The sequence below is a fragment of the Helicoverpa armigera genome, chromosome 5, assembly GCF_030705265.1.
Source record: "Helicoverpa armigera isolate CAAS_96S chromosome 5, ASM3070526v1, whole genome shotgun sequence".
Lineage (NCBI taxonomy): Eukaryota > Metazoa > Arthropoda > Insecta > Lepidoptera > Noctuidae > Helicoverpa > Helicoverpa armigera.
In genome coordinates, this window is record NC_087124.1 from 9,342,954 (window position 1) to 9,366,305 (window position 23,352).

The 23,352-nt window shown below is 35.8% G+C and overlaps 1 protein-coding gene across 13 annotated transcripts; it reads right to left on the reverse strand.

Annotated features, from left to right (window-relative positions):
* Positions 1-67: 67 nt before the first annotated feature.
* Positions 68-23,174, reverse strand: LOC110374466 (dynamin). Of its 13 annotated transcripts, none has more exons than XR_010276530.1 (19): positions 21,747-22,104; positions 19,614-19,687; positions 18,545-18,694; positions 15,752-15,955; positions 15,152-15,344; positions 14,032-14,241; positions 13,418-13,625; positions 12,952-13,089; positions 12,499-12,656; positions 12,170-12,276; positions 11,728-11,915; positions 11,352-11,471; positions 11,082-11,096; positions 10,527-10,568; positions 8,455-8,664; positions 7,843-8,077; positions 7,184-7,337; positions 1,808-4,749; positions 68-1,152 (listed from the first exon to the last, which is right to left on the reverse strand). XR_010276530.1 is itself a non-coding variant. In XM_064034929.1 (19 exons), the coding sequence occupies exons 1-19, from the start codon at positions 23,094-23,096 to the stop codon at positions 1,089-1,091; spliced, it is 2,784 nt and encodes a 927-aa protein (XP_063890999.1). In that variant the 5' UTR covers positions 23,097-23,174; the 3' UTR covers positions 68-1,088. The 13 variants fall into 13 exon arrangements, 9 of the variants coding, with proteins under 9 accessions (XP_063890999.1, XP_063890998.1, XP_063891002.1 ...); XM_064034929.1 differs by lacking the exon at positions 21,747-22,104 and adding an exon at positions 22,933-23,174 and having other exon boundaries at positions 4,600-4,749; XM_064034928.1 differs by having other exon boundaries at positions 4,600-4,749; positions 21,747-22,105.
* Positions 23,175-23,352: the final 178 nt, after the last annotated feature.

Below are 23,352 nucleotides of genomic sequence, written 5' to 3' on the forward strand. Positions count from 1 at the left end.
CTTTCAAGAAAGACTTGAACCATGCATGAATAATGAGTATTGCTTCAGTAAAAAGAAAACAAATTCATATTTTATTTACACATTTATTACAGTTGCATACAACAGTACACAAATATAAACAGGTCTATAATAATATTTATACATTTATATACATGTAACAACCTGGCGCGGGAGCACGAGGCTAAAGGAATGTATGAAAACTAAAATATTTTCCTAGAAAACAATCTACACAATATGGGCATGATTAAAAAAGGTAAATTCAAATATAGTAAAAGATAAAGCTTGACTAGTCTTATAAAGGTATGTACAGACGTTAGAATACATCGGACAAGTCAGTTATATAATAAATGCTTTGTCTGTACATTAGAATCTCTTTAAAGTCGATGCATAACCGCCTCGATGCTCACGAGCCAGGTCTTAATACTAAATGCCACAATAACACGTTAAATGTGAAAAGTACATCTCTACTTGAAGGCGCAACCATTTTATTGAGTAGCCTCTTCTATCACAAACATGCCAATATCCTACTTATAATATCAGTCGAAGATCCGACAGCTTGCTACAGACATCACTTCAGCACAAGGACATTAAAATATTTTTAAATATCTAAACCAAACAATAATTTCATTATTAATTCATCAACTGCAACATTGAATATAGGTCATCGTAACATGTGTCATACTCATTACCATTAATTATACGTACATCTATAAGATCGCGTGCTAGTGCTTATCATCACGAAATGTACCAACAAATTACAAAGTTACGCATTGTATTATTAAGACAAAGGCACGCTGATAACTCAAACGCGACCAATATTAAGTATTCAGTAACTTATTACATTAGTTAATGCAAGTTCCTCACTTTACATTACACATTTTGCAAGCGCTCCTTTTTATGGGCTCGTAGTAAGAAGATAAAAATTTAACTATTTAGTTTTAAATTATATTGTAAATACGAATTTCATCGACTCATAGTCATTAGTCAATGCTAAGCATTAAATAATTGTAAGCAATATAGGTACATAGTAGGGAACATATTTACATTGACGCTTAGTATCACAAGATGGCGGCGAAGATGTGGCGCGTTCAAAATGGCCGTCCGTTCTGTGGTCGCTCAGGCAGCTTCGGCGGCATGTTCGGCACTGGACGACTAGCAACATAAAAATACATATTAAAACATGATAAATAAACAAAACATACAAATATGCTCATATTATTTACAGTGATTTACTAAATACGTAGGTAACGATGATGTTATGAACAAAAGTAAGATTTAGAAGTTTCGTGGGGAAATTAGAATGATAATAAAGGGTTTGTTAGTACGCAGTAACATTCATGAAAGCACAAGCTGGGATACACACTCACGATTTCATGCAATCCGGTCACAGGGGGGGGTTCTTATGGGTAAAATAATAAAATGTCAAATCCTAACAGAACACAAAATGTTCTAGTGAGTAATGCCCTAGTCACCATGCTGCTATATCAAACATACTATAATTAAATGAGCAATGCTTATAGGTACCTAAACAATTGGACGCAAATTATGTACACAGGCATTGAAGTATCAATCGCATGCACCAAAACCTAAAACCGTAACTTAACGCAAGCATAAGTTCGTACGTAACGGTTCAACAAGGGAGTAAAATATTTCAATAAGATTCAATGTTCATCAAAAAATATTAATGCCTGCAACAAATAATTGACAGACTTACTAGTTAACGACAATGCACGGAACATAATAATTTCGAATAAAAAAGCAAGAAAACTTATTGAAACATTTCTAACATTATTCAAACACAGCTTACCTAAAATTAAATCCTTTCGGTAATATTATCCGAAACTGTTAGTAACTTAGTGAAGCCAATGGGCATTATGTTTGCCAAAACTACTGGAATAAATCAAACGTCTTTAGTACACATATAGCATTTAATTACTCTATTTATACAGCATAAGATTAACAATATTCATAAACTATATCAAATCCAACAATCACTGCCTATACCTTTTCGATGGTACTAACGCTATTAACAAGATAGAGAGAGCAAAACGTTTAATGATCGATTACTTTGTATATTATTCGGCTAATATCGATAGAGCAATGAGTATAGCTACAGCGTTAAACACTTCTTCGTGTAGGAACTCGGCCGTGGCACGCTCGCACTGTCACCGCGACTCCGCTCACGTCCTCACACTACTGGACCGTAGTATGCACATCACCGCTGTCACGATGTTCAGTGTCAATTATCGCAATCGTAAACAATGAAAAATGGATGCAAGATGATTCCAAGATTAAAATATCGATAAGCTTTATTTAATATTTTTAATAACGAATTCATATTGTATCACCATCAATAAAATGTTCTAATAATTGACCAAAGGTATTGCTAACAGCAACAATATACGAGACAACTGCTTTGGTCTTATCCATTATAAGTACAGTTAATTTTACATACAAATTTTAATCGATATAATATCGTTACGATTTCATAAGTTACGTGTTACCAGTGTTGACTAAATACCAGATTATACTGACATAGTTGTAAATATACAACAACAATCAAGCTGGGTATAATTTAGAGTAAATGCATAAACGTTAAATACGCATCGTCGCTACTGGAGACGGAAAGAGATTAGACGAGCGTGTCAAAGTTCTAAACTACTGTAACACCTAGACACTGACGTGAGTACAAGTTGTAACGACTGTTACTACGCAGCTAGTTCTACGCGACAATGGTGCGGCAACATCAACAAATATTATCTCGTCTTTACATAGTGTACAAACAACTCTAGCACATTACAAAACAATTTGATATGCTCGAGGACTCCCGGCCCAGCGCGGGAGCCCGTAATGCCCTCCGCGAAACAACTCAACTACGTAATCCCAATATACACCTATATTAAGCCACTGAATGTAACATTTACAATTAATCGTAACACAAATGTAATTACATTGTAATTATAATAATTTAAGTAATACGTAGTCCGCGGTATATTCGCGTTTAGCATACGTATGTCTCATCTCATAATCATGAAGCGCTGTGAACCGATACCTCGTTCACTATTAATACTGAACAATTTAGTCGTTTTATAATTTTGACGCTATACATAATTAAGTTTCTTTGTTGTAAGTAATACAATATTGGGTAACAACCCTAATAAATTATAACCTAAATTCCATTACATAAATCATTATTTATGAAAAGTGTAGATAAGTTTGCAAGTATTTTATGTGGTCATTAGCTTGTTATAGACGTTATTTAAAAAATCCTCGCAAACATATCTCACTTGCATCGAAATTAAATTCATTGGAATGTACACAAAAATCCTATGCCACAATATCGGTAACAATACATAGAACTGATGTCATTGTTGTGGGTAATTTATTACTATGAATGCAATGTTCATAACATTGTGTGATCTCCGTGATTTTCATATTGTGATGATTGAGCTTTACTATTTAGGAGTGATTTGGACGTCAATTTACATTTGACCGAATTTATAACAAACACAAAATATAATTAAATATATAAAATCGTATAACCCTAGGGTAACGTTGGTTATGTATCACAAGCAGAGTTTATATCGTGTGCAGCGTACATTGTTACACAGGCACATTGGATTACATTTACAGTGGTTGGACGCAAAGCAATGTAACACAACACTGCATATAGACCCACGTACAGACAGGTTTAGTTCACACTAAACGTTCAAGCGGTTAAACAATGTGCTCTGAAAATGCTCGGATAAAGTTATTTTGTAAAAACATCATAAGCAACAGAACTTTTATTATAAACTTTAAAACACCGCTTTAATATTAGGAAATATTCCTAATAGATAACAACTTAATTATTTATTTCATTTTAGGCGATGTTTTAAATTTTATACAATATTACATGTAGAAGACATACAATAGTTTACATCAAGGAGAAAATTGGTTAACTAACAGACATCACTTGTAACAAACGCAGTCACTTCGAATCGTCACATTTAATTTAAATATGTCTACCTCTAAAAAAAATTGGTACACACATTTCACGTGAAGTTTTTCTTTTATGTGATAGGAAAATAGTGTGATACCAAATGTAAGTCAAATTATGTGGGGCAGTAGGGGTAACAACATTGATATGTCCGTTCTGCTGTATACTTGTACTAGGAACGTCAATACTGATATGTGTTAGCGCGCATCTAACACTTGACTTTCAAAACCGCGTCCGACGACGAGGTTGTGACGTCACCACGTAGAAAGGAAAGATGAGCGGAGATGCCATGAGGCAGGTAGGTCAGGCACCTTCTTGTAAGTCGAGTAGACACGACCAAATAGATCAGTTACCTACTATTAAACTAACGAGGGTTCCTTGAGACATTCACACGTGATTTGATTTTCCCAAAGAACATACCTCGTCCCCCGAAAATCCGCATTTTGGCGCGCTACTTTCTTAGGAGATTTTGGGCAAGATATCTCGCTAGTCATTTTGTTCAAAGGTGACAAGATAGTGACGTCACCCAAAGATGCGCGCAAGAGATCGAAGTGAGGGCGTTTCCCACAAATGCGTTGCGTACATACAACAGTCGTTACGGACAACAGAGTCGTGTTTACTTGAATCTGGCGAAGGCTGAGCTGAGTTCGTTGATGGCCGCGTTGGTGACGGCCTGGCCGACTGCCTGGTTGACCTGTTGGCGCATGTGGGGCGGCATCTGGTTGTAGGCGCCGGCCACCGCGCTCGCTCCCATCGCTCCTCCCGGCCTCCTATTTGGTTTATTGCGAACATTTCCTTTTCAAACATGACAACATACACCAAGCAAATGGGGGATCTATGATTATGAAACGAGAAGGCAGACTTTCGGCTGTTGTAGAGCTGCCTTTAGTTACACAAGTGAGCATACCCGAGCTATTTCGTTACACACAAAAAAGATAGTTACATAAAATGGGGAAGAAGAAAAGAGTAGGTGTGTACAAAGTCATTTTTTAAAGCTGTCACAGCTTCTCTGTAAGACATTTCGGAGTAACGTAACCGCCATAATAATGCAATACTTTGTATGTAAGTCATAAATAATTATCAATAAAATCTGACAACTCTTACAGGGTAACTGTGAATATTATAATTAACACAGATTACTAATGAACTACAAATCACTAAGTTACACTTTGACAAGAGTAAATCCATAGTGAATAAGGTATAAGAATTCTAAGCACCTTTGACATGTTTTTCTATCAACTCAGCAGCATGTTCTTAACAGTCAAATAGGATGTTTGTATGTAGACTAATGTAATGTGTGTAAAATGTTATTAAAATCATGAAGATCACACAAATTAGTGCACATGCATGCGGTGCTTCGTTATTAATACACATCTTGAAAAGTGAAAACATGAAACCATTGTTAATTAAACCCAGAAAAAAGTACATGGTAAGTCATATTTAGCCTCTCCTTTTAGCCGATTCTCATCTTAGTAACACAAATATTGAAAGTAACTAGTCTTGCAGACATTAATTATCATATTTAATATCATATTGTGTATGTAGAATATGCATCGGTCTGTGGGCAGCCCGTAGTGTTCGATGAGTACACAACCAGTTTCATCAAAAATATAACATTCGGAAAGTTCATCACGGAATAATAATACATCTAAATAAAACGTTCAACGTATACAAAATAGGTTTCGTCTAACGATAGGCTGCCGGCAGAGGATTCATATGCAGATTATATTATCTTTACTTTGTATTCTACCAAAAGGTAATAATAAATTCCACTATTATTTTTATAATTTTATGGAAGCAACATTTTTTCATACGTATCATAAGTATTGATCATTTACATGTCTAATAATAATATTGTATATAACATATGTATAATTTATTTATAAATTTGTCGATATTTGTTAACTTACTACAAACTCGCCATAGGTGTATGGTTCTTAGAAAAGGAAATGTATGGTAGTAGATTAGGGGTGACTGTCTCGCAAAGTTGTCCAAATATAAGTAATTAGTAAGTTGTCCCGCGCACTTTACAGTTGTTTCTGTGTAATAAGTTAACAAGTTCGTAGTTAGTGCCTTACGTCAATACGTAACTTATGTTAGTGAGTTAGTGCGCTCGCGCCGGCCCGCTTAGCGCCGCCTGCGAACACATACACACCTCAGCTGCCTCTCTGCATACTATATCGATATTAGTACTACACCCCACACAGGTATTAACACAACCCAGATTATATCTACGTTCCTAAACCATTAGTTTCCCTTTGTATGGATTATTAAATTAATGAAATATATATTGTCTAAGTATTTGTTAATATATACCAGTATATGAAGCAATACGTGTTTACTGCAAATTATGGCTGTTACATCACCCACACAAATGCCTCGTAATGTACTAAAGCAAAGCTCACACACCGATAGAGTCGAAATCCAGGTAGATGGACAATTAGTTACCCCACATCTTCCTTCTTAAAGAGTGGTTTGGAGCCGTATATAGGTACTTTTGAGCAAAATTACTTGATTTGGACTGCAATTGGGGACAGCGACAAATTAATTTCCTGAGATACGTCACACTAATACAAATATAGAGAACAACCACGTCTATCGTGTGTGCTCTAAAACTTCATACAACAAATCCGACCCCATTATCATGGTTATATTTATAATACCAAGCTCTAGGTAATAGACAAATGCAACAACACAAGTCACGAGCAGCCTCCGAATAAGTTCAAACATTCAGACTACTTCAGCTTGTTTAGATACATTGTGCATCAAATTAAGAGTACTCTTTTGCAATTTATTTTCCAAACATTTCGTTGATAATAAATGGAGGCTTATACACATGTAGTTCTTGCCAAACTTATAGGCGATTCGCAACTGTCTTTCAAGCACAATACTGCATGTGGCCATACCCCTCGAGCAGAACCGCAGACATTTCAACTCAATTCAAAAACGTTTATTCAAATAAGGTTGATTATAAATCAGAACTTTTTGAACGCCAAAGACAGCCCCCCAAAACGCCTACCTTTCCTACCACTTCCTACGTTTTTTTTTATGTTGGAAAGAAGTGGCAACAAACTCCCCATTAACACAAAATATTTAAACATGATTTCTGCGTCAAAAATCTCGTGATGTTAAGAGCCGCCATTAAGTTTGGCAAAAATTACATCCTGTATGTTTTCACACAGCTTCTATATCTATCGTACTTACGTGGGTACAAGTGGCGCGGGCAAGCCGGGTTGTCCAGGAGCAGGTCGTCCGGCGGGGGGCGGGGGGGCGCCGCCGCCGGGGCGCGAGGGCAGTGGGGGCGCCGGCCGCCCCGCGCCGCCGGGAGGGGGAGGGGCACCGCGGCTGCCCAACGACCCTGATGTGAATAATCGCTTTTTAATGCGCCGTGTGAAACTTTCAGTGTAGTAGTTAATCAAATTTTTCGGTATGAACAAGCAATGGAAAAGGTAATTGAAATTTAAAACGGTAAATATTTTTTTAAGCCGTCAAATCTATGTGCTATTTCAAGTTCATCAGCTTGTGTGGTATAATAACCTTTCTGATAAGATTCCCAGAAAATTCACTTGCCCATTACTACTCTCATCACTACCATCATCATAAGCCTCCACTCTCAGACCCTTTTTCCCAACTATGTTGTGGTCGGCTTCACAACATAGTTCAACTCTCAAGACTACCACTAGCTAGACTCTTCTGCTTCCATGGACAGCAACTCAGTTTCAGTCAAATATAGACCAGTAGAATCAAATGACTAGTCGAATCAAGAGTACAATAAAAGGCAGGAACTAAGTATTTTTCTGACGCTTTCAACCTTTTACTTTCGATATTATAAATGTCTATTCTATTGTAAGCTCGTTCGTCACCTTGTTGCGCGGGCGCGGCGCGGCGCGGGCCGCCGGGCGAGGGCGGCGACAGGCGCGGGTTGGAGTCCAGGCGGCTCTCCAGCCAGTCGTTCTTCACGGGCGGCGGCACGGGCGTGCTCACCGTCGCCATGGAAACGTCGCCGATTATCCGTAAAGCCTCCTTGCACGCGTGGTACATGCGCAGCATTTCCTCGCGCTTCAGTGCCTCTTCGGGGGATTCTTCCATCATTTGTGACTGCGGGGATTAAATAAGAAGGTTGTTATATCAAATGTTTTATTCATACGTAATGTAAACTATGTATTCGGCTGTTCTGGTATAGATGCTTATCTAAATTCGGAAGTATTTAAAATTCAAGCTGCTACTTCACTCGAACATTCGAGAGATTAACTTGGAACCAACGTGTGCCTAACACAGAGACACGATTGTCATGAGACAGGTCAAAGTTTTTTTGGCAAATCATGTAATAATATTATTATTTATATAATAATCAACTTTATTGTGGTTTTATTACAGTAGATAAAAACAAATATATTTTTTAATTTCATGCGGTTAGTCTTTACGTCTAATCTTGACGGACGGAAGATGAGAATGGCCATTGTTTAATTACATACCTGGTCACCGGAAGCATAAAGATGCGCAAGCAGTTCCCCGTTGATGAAATCTTTGGCATTATTGATGATCATCATCATGATGGTCTTCGGCACGAGGTCGCGGGTCGTCTTGGTCACGATGCGCATGTACGAGTCCACGAGGTTGCGGATAGTCTCCACCTGTCGCTCTAGTTGCGGGTCCATGCTACTTGTGCCTGAACTGTCTGAGCTCTGCAATGAGAAGTATGTTTTATGTAGTTACGGGTAAAAATGGTTGATAGTGTGATGTTGCTACGGTGTTTTTGTTGATTGTAGACCAATAAGAATATGTTTGTTACCCTTAATAAACCAATAAGAATAATTTTGTTACTCTTAGTAGAAATTATAAATAATTTTGTGACTCTTAGTAGACTCATAAGAATAATTTTGTTACTCTTAGTAGACTTATAAGAATAATTTTGTTACTCTTAGTAGACATTATGAATAATTTTGTTACTCTTAGTAGACTCATAAGAATAATTGTGTTACCAATAGTAGACCCATAAGAATAATTCTGTTACCTTTAGTAGACTCATAATAATAATTTTATATGAGTTCCTTAAAAAATAATTATGAACTAAGAACAGTTAAATGTAGAACCAATCAAATGTTTATAATATAAAACAGCCCTGTTTCACTTAAAAGCATAATATTTAGTAGTACAATAAACTTAGCTGCTTTAAAATTACTACAAAGTACTAGCAATATATTTTCTATGTAAAAGGCGTCATAATTGGCTAAAAATCTTGCAAAGCAAACTATCAGATGAATAGATGATATTTTTTTTTTAATCTCCTTGGACTTCACATCATCCATTAGCCAATTAGACGCCGAAATTGCAATTGCTTACAATCGACTAACTTACTACATACTTAAACTATATGAATCCAAACTGTATTCATAGTACCAGTGCAGTGGCAGTTATTCTATTAATAATCAAGGACGGTCAATAAGCAGGGCAAACCACATGAGACGAGATAGCACAGCTTTACCAAATATCCAATTTCCTTTCCCTATTCCCTCCCCAGTAAACCCTTTAAACCAATCTCTTTCCAAAAGCATGCAGGCAAAAATGCTTAGAAAATACAGGCTGATTTGTTCCAATACTGTCTTGTTTCTATTTTTAGCAAAAAGTTTAGTTTAAAACGGCATTCTACAGGTAGGCCTTGATACGCAGATGTAATCAAAAAGCGTGTTAATATATCTTATTACATATAGGCGCGTTCGCCAACTATACTTACAAATGCCACAATTGGAATAGATAACAATAGTGGGTACTACCATTAATTTAAATTGTAGGAAAAACCTTTTTGTTTTAAAATTAAGGACAAGAAAAATAGCAAATATATTGTTATATCTCAAAGAACATTATTTTGTTTGTATTCCTGGATGATAAATAAGCTCGATTTGTTACAGCATGCTTCAACATTAGTCAACTTTCTAAAACATTAGTTTTTTAAGTAATTTAAAAACAAAGACCGATCAAAGACGATAATACAAAATAGCAAAACCTCTTTAAAACCAGTTTGATGCAATGTTACGACACTACCGTACTCACCAGACATGATCTACCACAAAACCATGAAGTCAATGCTGAGAATGAAGGTTCGTTCACATCTATCAACGTTAACTGGCAGACACCGCTAGACAATAATCATCACAAATGTTAAATAATTCAGGCCAGCATTCTCGAAGATGTTTTATTCGAGTCTTTAACAGTCAGCAAAACGATTCGATTTCTTACTTCTTTTCTACAAAATCACCATCAGAAAATTAGTAGAAAAAAAAGTTAGGCTGACTGCCAACGCCCGTAGATGTGAAGGAACCTTAAATCTTTTAACAAAATAACCAAAACCATGTTACTGGACGACTCATAACACACTAATTGATGTATATGCCTTACAATATGATGTTTATCATTTGTAATTTATTAATTGCACATGCAATAATTGTTTATAATACAAATTGATAACTACCGCCTAAGTATATCGCACATCACCTTTGTAAACAAGTAAAAAATCCAGCAAACAAGCTTTAAAAGACGAGTCACTTACTCTTGATTTATTTCCACCCAAACCCAGGGAAGGCGGAAATAACTAAAAATAAAAAACATAAACATGCTAAAACAAAATTGAATGGAACTTCCACAATATTTTGAAAACTAAAGAAACAAAAAAAACTGATTAAAACCTTGCAATTCTGTTCAAACCAACGAAGCACGACATACAGACGTTATTTCTAACTATTAAAAACAGGTATAAACTGTGTCAGTTTTGTTGTATATTCATTCATATTACATGTTATTACATACAATTGTTAGGGGTGGCGATTTAGTATGACAATGAAGTGCATGTGAAACTAACATTAAAATGACAAAACAGCACTCTACACGTCTCATGCTACAGTAGCTGGTATGTATTTCAAGAAAATTAAAAATATGTAAGTAATATAATATCATAGTGTTAAAACCAACAGTTAATAAACTAAAATAAATGTTAGTATAAAGTAATTCTTGAAATCCACGTCGTTACGTAGTGTTAAATGTGCGACCACAGTGTTCAGTGTGATCTATGTACTGTGTAAATGTTCATAAGCCTGTATAAACAAACCTCGGTTCCTTCACTCTGTATAGCATGGCAAAACAACAGATTTTATAACAAAACCGACATATAGTAGGTATATTTAAATATATAGTTCACAACAATATTAAACACCATTATTATAAAGCCATATAGTAAGTAAATAAGCTCAAAAGAAAATACATGTTTGCAGTATTTTAAGACGTAAGGAAATGTTGTAGAGGGGGTAAGAAAGATCAGAATAATAGATAAGACAGGCAGGAAATAATAAATAGTTTGGTTAGTATGGAGTATGTTTACCTCGTCTCCATTGGCAGCTTCGGACGTCTTCTCTGGGTAGACTCCCGCGCGTAGGAACGACGCCTTCCAAGAGTCGACGTCGTCTTGTGTCTCACACGACAACTCTAGTTGTTTGTAATCCTGTAAAAGCATTTTGAGACGTATAGTTAACATTTATTTAACTAATTCCGCTATTGAAGCACCAGATTTAGAACATTTCAGTCAGTAAAATAAAAGGTTGAAGAAATGGCCCTGATTTTGTTTGGCCACCGCCGAACCTGCCACTACATTAATCTACGTTACACACATTACGTCGAAATTCTATTCCAGTATCTTCCGTACTCAGTAATGTACATCAAATAAACTACAGAGGTTAATTTACTTATTTCCCTCTCACCTTGTACACATTCCTGCCTTCAGGGTTGAAGAGCGCGAACATATGCCGCCGCGACATGAAGCCCTGTTCGAGATCCCGCAGCTTGAGTCCGTCTAGAGGTAGCATGTACTTCTTCTCTCGTTCTTCCTCGTCTTTGAACCACGAGATGCTTTCCGCAGTCAACACGAACCAGTAATCCTTGGAACCTCCTGAGAAAATAAAGTGTTTATAAATTAAAATAAAAGAAATAAGGTCTGGTTTGACTAGTTACTGATAAAATGTCAGTTATCTGATAGTTGCTATCTACCAGACAAAAGCTGCTTATAATTTCTTGCTTTCTTATCTGAGACCTTTGAAGCCAAAAGTATATAGTTTATCTAGCAGATAAGTTTCTAATAGGCTATCAGATACTTAATTTAAAACTGGGTGTAATAATTCCTAGATGTTTTAGTAGATACACTACCTTTCATGATTCCCAAGTTGTGAATACACATGTATCCTTTCCTGATGACTTGGTTTCCTAGCGCGCGATGTCCTGATTTCGTAGAGTTCTCAGACTGATTTTGAGCACTGGAACGTAAATCAATAATTTTCATTAAAATACCAATTCATCAACATTAACAATAAAATCCAAGTTCTAATCAAAAAAAAATAATGTTACTTTTCTACATAGAGCTTTAGTTTTTTGTATAGATATAAGTTTGTATACATAGGGTGTACATATTTGTTAAGTGTTATGTTATGTTGTAAATTAAAAACATGAATTATTTAACTAAAAAAAAAATACGTTACTTGGCAAATCCGATGAAGTCCTCGTGGTTAGTATTCATGTAAGCAAGCTCGCAGTCGATAAGCAATACCAGTTGATCCTTGCACATTTGTTCGCGAGAACGAACGTAAGACATGATAATGCGTTCCGTCTCTTCACGCAACCTGGGGTATCGCGACATCTGGAAACAGACAAATTAAACATTAGTTTCGATAATAACTAAAAACTTTCATACATACATACATACAGACTTACAGGTCAAACCCAGAACCTATTTTTGAGTCGGTTAAAGCACTAAAACCTCCTAGCATCCAGATTGCTTCAGCCAAACGCGAGATAATCGCGGACAAACATACATACATACAAACAGATCAAAATGAGAATTTTGAAGTCGGTAAAAAAAGCTGTCGAATACCTACTTCTTTTGGAAGTCGGTTAAAATAATGAAAAAATACAATAATTAAACTCTTTCTTACCCTTTCAGTGCAGATACGAACGACGTTGGACAACTCCGATACGACAAGATCAACGCACTTGAGACTGGGTTCCTTCAATCGCGCAATCTGTTTCTTTACAATAGCCTCGAACGCCATGTCCGGAGTGAACAAGCCCACCTATGGGACACAACATTAGGTTAATCGTTTGAAGTCGAAAGAATACCACAGAGGAAGGAAAACTGAGCGGAGCCAGGCGCATTCTTCTAAGTCAAATTCGTATGGTGGGCGTAATTAAAACTATCAGTTACGAGTAAATTACCGAAGTGTTCAGGTTTTCTGTGACATCTGTCAACGATTTTTGGTTTTTACAATAATGGGCGGGAACACCCACATTTTGACGCGTTACTTTTGTAGGAGATATCTGTTATGGCATCTCCGCTCGTCATTTTGTTCTCCATCACAAAAACTTATAAATAATATTGTACAAAATTCATTGCCCACTTACCCTAATACCGTGAATATTCCTAATAGCGAATGCAATCTCTCTACGCAGTTCCTTCTCGTCGAATTCCATTTTGACAATTTCGAATGGGAATCGTTCGTGGAACAACCGATTGATTTTGGCACCGCCCGACAGTTCGTTTGTGTTGATCTGTGCTGATCCAGAACCTTCGATTGTGCGCTCAAAGTCCGTTTGCAAAGTCTGGATCATCCTGGAAATAAATTACATACATTTTAGTAATACATGCCGCACTAATATAATGAAGGCGAAAGTTTGTATGTTTATTACTTCTTCACGCGCAAACGGTTAAACAGATTTGTTGAAACTTGGCAATAATAAACCTTACATTTTTATCCCAATGCGGATGTATTTCCCTTGGGCCACCCGAACTACCGGAGGTAACAGCTAGTATAGTATACGAATAGTAGGATGCAAGTACATATATTAGGTATTATCATTGGATCCTAAACTGAATGCTCAGACTTTCGACAGAAAACTCATTTACACTGTGAATTTGTTACGCAAATTTCAGATCAGGAACAAAATTAAATCTAGAACATTATGTATGTAGGTAATAGTTCATCTGTATGGATAAATTACTGAACAATTCAACTTACTGCAACATAGCCTTAGTCTTGATAGAAGGGTCGTCAGGTCTAAAGTGCTTGTACTGGTCGACATCTTTCTCGAGTGTCAGCAACTGTTTCTGCAACTTATCGCGAAGGCCGGGCAAAGTGTCGCGGATGTGGTTCGTCAGCTGTTGGTTGAGAACGCGTTGGAGGTACGGGGTGCCGAGACGATCTGCCAAGTGACGGTATGAAGGGTGGCTGGAAAGAGAAAAGAGGTTTTAATGTAGGTGATTGAAGGTGTGGTAACAGATTTAGAGATGGTTGCTGGCTCTTTGGAAAAAGTTAGGTTAATAGCGGAGGGTAAGGAGATCCTTCCATCTGATCTGATTTTAAATAAACAACAAAAGGATAGAAACCTTTTAAAATTAATCTATAATGTATGTTTTTTTTTCTTTTATACTTATGTTTCAAATTGCACCTTTAGATAAGAGTAATACTGCATCAATTACTAAACAACTTATGTAATGTTATAAACTGGAGTTCATGACTATTCAATTGATCCAAATAAAGAAACATTTACTAAAAATGACATAACACGATTTCAATTAAAACCAAAAATTATATAAAACTCACTAATAAGACTAGATAAATAAACGCTTATCATTGTCACAGAAATTGCAAATGCAATCGACGTACGGAAGTAGGTCAGGCCGATAGTGGAGCGAGAGCAACCTATATCTGTAGTATCATAGTTTGTGTCGCAACTTGTATCTATACAAGTAGCACTTGGCTGGAACGGTGACGTCGTCTGTAGACATGTTGATGCAATACATATGATCTTCAGGAAGTTATGAATCACTGATAAGATGAGGACTCACTAATATAGATCCAGTATTTTGATAATCGTTTTGTTTCTTTAGATTTTCCTTAAACTGTTAAATATATTATTATTATATGCTACCTCGCTGGTTAACTCAATATATGCTGTAAGCTGCAGCCAGTTTCTTATAACTGTTACTTTGAACCCAAAGCAGTAGACTCTCACTCATGTCATGTTTATTTCCGAAGGACCGATGTAGGGAATGTATAACTGCAATTTCTACTATTTTTTTTTCACAAAAATTGTATGCTATCTAGCTTGGGGAAAATAGTTAAGTAAGCAGCATACCTGAGGAAGAATTTCCTCTCCGCAGCCAAAGCGGCGGTGATATCCTTGCGTCCATCGATATCCTTCTGCGATCGGTTGACGACGCCGATGTACCCGCGGCGCAGCGGCAACAGTTTGTTCTCGAGCACATCGCGAGCATCCGTGCCTTCGTCCATCAAATCTAGCTTCGTAATCACACCGATCGTACGCAGACCTGCACACCGACATTATTCTTACGTAAATATTAGCGTTCTTCAAATGCTTTAGACACAGCATTACGGTTAACGCCTAAAATGTTATGCTAAACAGGCTCCGCCAAAAAAGGAAGTTGAATGACCTTTTTTGGCAAACTAAAAATTTACAGTACAAAAAATAAATTGTATGAATTAAACTGTAAATAACTTTAGATTCTGACGTTCCAAGAACGTCGTGATTACTCACCATATAAATAAATAAAATGCAGTCATAGCAACTATCATTATAAAAACAAATCAACGTTTCCAGCTAAATAATTCATTTTAACCATACCCCATAGCCATACACTACATGTAGGATTATAATTTACCTCATCAAGTGAATGACTCATAAATTGAATGAAAAGGCAATATCAATTGAACTAGCCTTGTGGATCGACTTCCTTCGCGAGTTTCAAAGCATCGCTGTTGGCCAAGTCGGTGTTGGCGGGCGTGACGGCGAGGATGAGACATGACTCGCGCCTGATGAACTGGAAGATCATGCCCTTGATCTGCTGCTCGATGTCCGCGGGCTGGTCGCCAATGGGCACCTTCGTCAGACCCGGCAAGTCAATCAGGGTCAAGTTGAGCACTGTAATGTAGGACAGAATCATCAATTGCTTTGTACGTCATGAATGTTTGCGCTACTACGAGGAAAGAATAATACTGTTTCATTAGAAACAAATCGTTCATTCATGCTACTAATATGACAAACCATTAAACTTTAAGAACCGCCTATCATATTGTGGTTAACCACGATGACGTGGCCCTAGAATAAAATAAGGCTAAAATTTAACGTTATTCTGTCCGAAAGCATGACATAGATAGCTACCTAAGCGTTGAAGCTAAATTGACCTATAAACCTGCGGTGCGTGCCAAAATATTTCTTATTGTCGGATCTTTAACACTAGTAAGTTGCATACGTTAGCTGGTACGGAATGTTTGTATTTGAAGAATAACACAAGGTCATTGTTATCGGTTAATAATAAGCTGTGTAATGTTTAACAACAAATCAGTGTTTGGAATTATATGTTCTGTAGATAAATAATTTACAGTTTATTGACATTGGCGAAATGTTTTTTTATTGAATTAACAGTAAATTATATTCAAATGTTTACATTTTGGGTAGCCAGTGTGAATCAACGACACAAGGCAGGAATTGTTTATTACACATGACTACATGAGCAATGTTTGCGCCTGGTGTGGTACAATAGATGTAAATAATCATTCATATGAGGTGTAAGTGTAACGATCGACAAAATATATGTATTAGCTGATAAGGACAGATAACGTAAGATTTATGTCGTGAGATAGTTTTATGTAAACTTCGCAATCAATCGTCGTGCCAATAATACTACAGGGAAAAGATTTGAATTTCTTTAACCATTCGGTACGACCTTCACTACCGTAGCTACCATATACTCATTATTTTTTTCGGTTATGTATAAAAATACACAGCTCAAGCACATACCTATCTATTAATAGTAGACCCGAGATGCTGATATGTGGAATGTTGTAAATATGCCGAGCGTCAAGATAATGCTCGCTGTACAATAAGCGTGGTTAATCCTTTATTCGTAACTAAGGTAATAGGATTATTTATGCGTCATAGAAAACTAATACGTACTCTACTGTAGTTGGACTATTTAGGAATGTTTTAGGTAATGACGTAAAGACCTATTCTATGCTAATTGTTAACGTACCAAAAATCTTTTTAGCTAATGAAGCCTGAGACTGACATTAGGCAGTAGGTATCTACTGGTTATGTAGGTCAATATTGAACTACAAATGTATGGAATATCGCATAACAGCTTAATGATCAATGTTGCATAATTAATACAACTATAAACGCATCGATCTACCTATATGTAGTACCCACTACAAACTACTTATCAATAAATCGTTTTCCCTCCATATAAGCTGAGGAAGAAATAACGCTTGTGCTGACACATATTTTTTCATTCACACATACAATTAAAAGCTTAGGATGCAATATGCGTATTTTATATTGAATGAAATTATTAACAAACGCTCGTTTATTCCTTAACAAATGGGCACAAAAACCTATATTTACAGCAGTAAATGATAAGAGAGTACGATACTTCATTATCAATTAGCCGGCCATTGGCTTATCTAAAGCGTTACGATTAACACTGACTCATTATTTATTACTGTGAGACATCTCTTCGGTACACAAAAAACAATGTTTTAAAAGTTCTGATAAGTTATTGGGTACATCTGATTTGAGAACGCGAATCCTAATAACTGCTCACTACGAAATGTAGCTGATTTGTAGAAAGACAATTTGAACCAGTAATTCTTAGTTATAGTACATGAAACCATAATCATTGTTATATTTTAATTCAGCGTCTATAATACGGTATGTGGAATCTATGTATGCAGTAGTAGAACGGTACAAATCACAGGTACCTATTTACTTCCGCATCTTAGATAAGTAAAGACGCATGTTTTACGTCAGATAATAGACATCATTACTCTTTTGTTAAAAATAATCTTGTTGTGTAGAAGTAAGTATTTGTCGCAGAAACCACTATGGGTTTACAAAATCTGTACTGGCGTTTTATATTTATTTACATTTAGCCATAAAATAGAATATGTAAGTATGTTACAGGAAGTTTTTAACGTAGAAACTTTATGAAATTAGATCGTCAAATGCCGCTTTGATGCTCCAACAGAAGGAAACATAAAATGTCGTTGTTCGATATGATAACGAGTATCACGCATTCGTCGGCCATTGACTTCGTAAAATTGACAATCCATAACGCTACGCATGCGTACGAAGATACTTCCGGTTCCGTCCCGTTTGCGCGCCTTCTGAAGTTTACGATAGAAACGAAACTAATTATGCCTATTGTCTCTTGTGCTAAGAATAAAGGTCATGTTTTAATCGTCGTAGCTGACGTTTGTAAATCTTCTGTAAGGAGCCCCTTGATTACATTCGAAGACAGAAAACCGCAAACTGCTAAACTTATAATTTAACGAAAACAATTATTTTAAATGTTTTTTTTTTTTTTTCAATAATAATTTTAACGTTAAATGTCTAGATTGGAGACAATGCTATTATTATAATATAATGTGTAAACATTTACGTGTTCGGAAAATAAAACCTTTTTTTTGTTTATTTCATTTTTTTATCTGTGTTGTGATTGTTCAAACTTACCATTTGGGGAGTATACACGCAGATTGATCGGGACTGGTGAGATACCCTTGTTGGAGCCGGTGATGCGGTCAGTCTCGGATTCGATCTCGGCGCGTACTTCATTGAAATCAACGAATTTCTTGCCTTTGCAGTGGAGGAACTCCGCATATTCTAGGAAAATTAAAAGAAAAATGCGTTTTGTTATCTGTTTGTGAATGTAATTCCAAAGTTTCGCGATCTACAATATTTATAGATAAAGCAGATAATCGAAAAACGCTATGTAGGTGTGTAAAAAGTAAACAGTTGATAAGTATGGCCCATCATGTGATCTAGACAAAATGAGCCTGCTCTACCTTCAATAGAGGATGATATTTATCCATTCACTTAGTGACCCTTTGCCGGGTCAGCTAATCAATGCTCGTATCGTTTAAACCTTCCCTAAACTTCTACAAAACATTTTAAAGCTAAAATAAGTTAAATCGATCCAGCCATTCCCGTACTTTTGTGAGTCTAACGGATAGCAATTCCTTTTTTTAAGCATGGAAGTTTTTTGACTTTCACTATGAGGATTGAGTAAGAGATAAGTCCAGATAACTGGAAGCTCCATTCAGTTTTGCTGATAAGCAAACAGGAAAACTAAACAATAACGGCACTGATTGTTTCGACTTTTGTAGCCTAAAACTCACGGCCGAGACGCTTAAAAAACACGTCATCAAATCTGTCATTAAATACATCACGAAAAGTATAGTTCTGACCGATCGGCGATCATGCGGAACGAAAGGCTATTGACCTATTCGTGACCGGAAAAAAAATATCACAAGAGTTCTGCATATACCATAAATTGCATTTTAGTTTAGCAAGGTCACATGCAAGCAGGATGGTCTTCCAACATTGATATTCGCTGTACGTCTACGTACATTTGAACATAACGTAATGACTCGTATTAGTAAGCCAATTAGTTGTTTTAACATTTGGAACACTGCTGAAGGTTAATGATGATATTTTGCACAATAGTGAACTACATGTTAGCTGAATTCTTAAAACAAACTGTAGCTGCAAGAATTGTCTATATATTTTGCTAAATGTATACCTGTGTTTCCATGTATGAGCTGCAGAATCAATGGGCGACGAGTTACTATTCCGGATCCTCGGGGTAGAAAATCCCTATAACAAAAGTAAAGATTTTATCAAACCCTTTTCAATGAACATTTGTAGATGAGAGGAAAATACTGTACTATATTATAGCAGTGTGTGTTTGCTTGAACATGCTAAACAAAGGAACTACGGGTCCAATTTGAAAAAATACTTATGTTAGATAGGCAATTTATTGAGGAAGGCTATATAGGCTACTTTCTATCCGGGTACAAAGTAGTTCCCCCATGAAGTGGGTGAAACCATTGGCGTAAGCTATTAATTTACACCAACAAATTTTTTGTCCTTCAATTATTTATAATCTTTAACAGAAAAATAATCCTAAAGTAAAGTTGGTTGTGATATCACACAATTTACCCAGACATAATTATAGCAGAAGGCATGATAAATGACTCATGGGTAATATGTAATGCATTAAGTACACAGTCATTTCAGAAATTTGCTTCACACTCATTCAGATCAAGGCAATATAATTTTTTCATTGTGTCTTATATCAGTTTTATAGGTTGACAAAATAGTATTTATTGTTCTTCCACTCACTGCAACTGTTGCTTCACATGTACCCAAACTATTCAAATTGTTAAGGAATTCATCTTTATCAGTGAACAACATCACTAATCATTTCCAAGAATAACTTTTATGTAATTAGTGGCTGAGTCTTGCCTTACACCGGTATACACCTCTACCTTTTGGAATCACTTTGTTCATCTACAAACAATTCTTTTCATAGTTTTTTAGGAGGGGAACAATGGTGGTTTCAGTCTCTTACTGTATGATGCTACTTAAAGATAAGTTTATAAGGCATTCAGATTTTAGATATTTTAGAGACAATTTCACAGACAGACCTTTACATAATCAGTTGGTTAAACAATTATATTTTCAAAAAAATGGGAATTTTCATCAAGCCTACTTTTTATTCAGTTTGCTTTAGGAATCAATAACTTTAGGAGCGAAACTCCCCAACAAAATATTCATTTTGGCTATTTTAGGTTTGAATTAATGATGAACAGCTGTTTTCTTTGAAACATTTATTTAAGAAATACTGTTGTTGAACTTGGACCTGCATGATAATGGGCCAATATGTGTTCTAGGATTAAAATTAATCTTATAGAGACATCACGGAAACAACAATGAATGGAGAGGAACAAATGGCTTTGTTTCTAATAACGATTCAGGATCCTAGTAACGGAAGACATTTCTGACACTTCTGTCTATTCCTACTCGGTCTTGTAGAGCAACTGTCAGGGCTTCATACATCAAAGATTTATTTTATACAACAGAATGTACTTCACATACAAATAAAAACCTGTTTCTATTTTCAATTCTGCTGCATTAGGAACTTAACTTACGAATATCATTCACCAAAACGTTTGATACCAGTTATGTCTGTTTTTGCCAAATAAGTATGAATAATTCAGTAACTTTTACATGATGCATAAGATTTTTCACTCTTAGATTTAATTAGAGAATATTTCTCGTTGCGCTTGTAGCTTTAGACCTCCTTAAGTTATTAAATTCTATCCTAAAATCTACTGTCTTACTACTTTATAAATTTCTTCATTAAATGCATACCAATAATATTCTTTCTACAATTTTATAGACATTCACATGAACCCAAATACAATGACTCACTGGTCTTTTACCATTTTAATGTTCCTGTTTATGTATGAACTAGACAGTATTCATTCAATAACCTAAATAAGATTTCCTTACATAACTTTTTCAAAATCCACCTGAATTCAACTATCTTCATTAAATTGCTTCTTAGAAATAACTAGATAACATTCTCTTATTACATACATGATACTATTATTGTTGTTTGGGAAGGTTACATATGACTCATCACAAACAACTGTGATATATAGACTCCGAGATTAGTTTATTTGCTGTAACATGTTGAAAATAAGCACCAAGAGAATGGTATAAATGTATTCCTGTTCACGACACATTGAACCAATACATCAACTGTCTTTACAATAAACAAAGGAGACGTACGTAATTCCGACATCTTCAGTGCATTAAAAAGTTCATTATTGAACAATACAACTTCCTATTGGACGCGAAATCTTACCTGCCTACAAAGTTTTCTAACACCGAACTCTTTCCTGCAGACTGACCACCCACAACTGCAATTTGGGGGAGATCTAAAGACATGTGCACGCCCATTTGCACAAATGCATCTTGCAATTTGTTTACAATAGGGATTAGCTGCTGCATTCCGAAATTTCCAGCCATTTTTTCTAATATACATTAAACTTTTATCACTTTAAAACACTAATAACACTTGCTCATCATCAATTCATCATCGATAAACTAATTTATTTTTCAATATGGTGGTGGGTGGTTACACTACGTTCCGATTCAAGTTGATACAACTACTGTCAAAAAGAAAAAGCGTAGTCGGCGGTAATGCAGACTATTTCAAAACATTCTCCATCTCTGTCTGTATCACGATTACCTTAGTTCAAACTTGAAACAAACAATCCTTTATATTTCAAGCATTCTGTTTCAGAACTATTGTAACGAAAGTTACTGAAGTTAAATTTTATGATTATATTAAAAATAATAATTCATTCGGATTTTTCACTATATTATATCAATGAAGTTCAAATATTGACCCTACGCAACCATTGACATTTGAGCATTAGTAAATCAATACAGCTCGACATGCGCACTAAATCTAGGCCAGAATATAAAAATACGTAAAAGCGTAATAATTCACGGAAGATAAGAATGTTATCAGCTGAATAAAATTATATGAAATGAATTAGAAAAATCTGTCGGAGAAATATATTTTTTAAAATTTCTGTTACTCTACTATCCAAGACTCGGCCCTGAGACTTGTCCCCAACGTATAATCCACCTCCTTTGAATGAGAAGAAAAAAATATGTGATTTTTCTAAAGAGATCGATAATCATTATGTGTAAAAACTTTATTGGAAATCTATTTCTTCGTCACTTTGAATAATATAAAAATATCTTCATCAAAATAAATACTTAATGCATAATTGAACAAAAAATAGTAATGCTAGTACATACATTAATAAAATGTTGTCGTTGCTTACGTAATTCAATTTTATTATATTTTAAAATGAGAATCGTATTTATTTTTTCCTTTATTTTTCATCAAAAACGAAGATCGATGTCCAGTACACCAATAAAAGCCCAAAGATATTGCATTAAGTTAACTTTGGCCTTTCGCTGATAAAAGAAAAATCGTGATGGTCAATCAGTAACAACTAAGATGAAAGACTTACCTGCCCACAAAATTTTCTAACACAGAGCTCTTTCCTGCAGACTGGCCACCTACTACTGCGATTTGCGGCAAATCCAGCTGCATATGCACACCCAACTGAGTGAATGCATCTTGTAACTTATTAACAATTGGGATCAATTGCTCCATCCCCATATTCCCGGCCATGGCTGCCGGTTTTCTCAAACACTCCTCGTATTATGAGCTTCTCCGCAGATCCTCGCCTACTGATTTTTCTTTCATCAATATGGTGCAAGGTTCTCGTGCGCAGGCGTGAATGAAGATAGAACTAGAACTACGAAGTATATAACACTCGATATCTCTACTATAACAGATGTGGGTACAATAGTAAAATAATTTAACAACTCGATTGCAAACATATAGAGAGGAGTAATGCAGAGGTGAAAATCGAATTAACCGATCA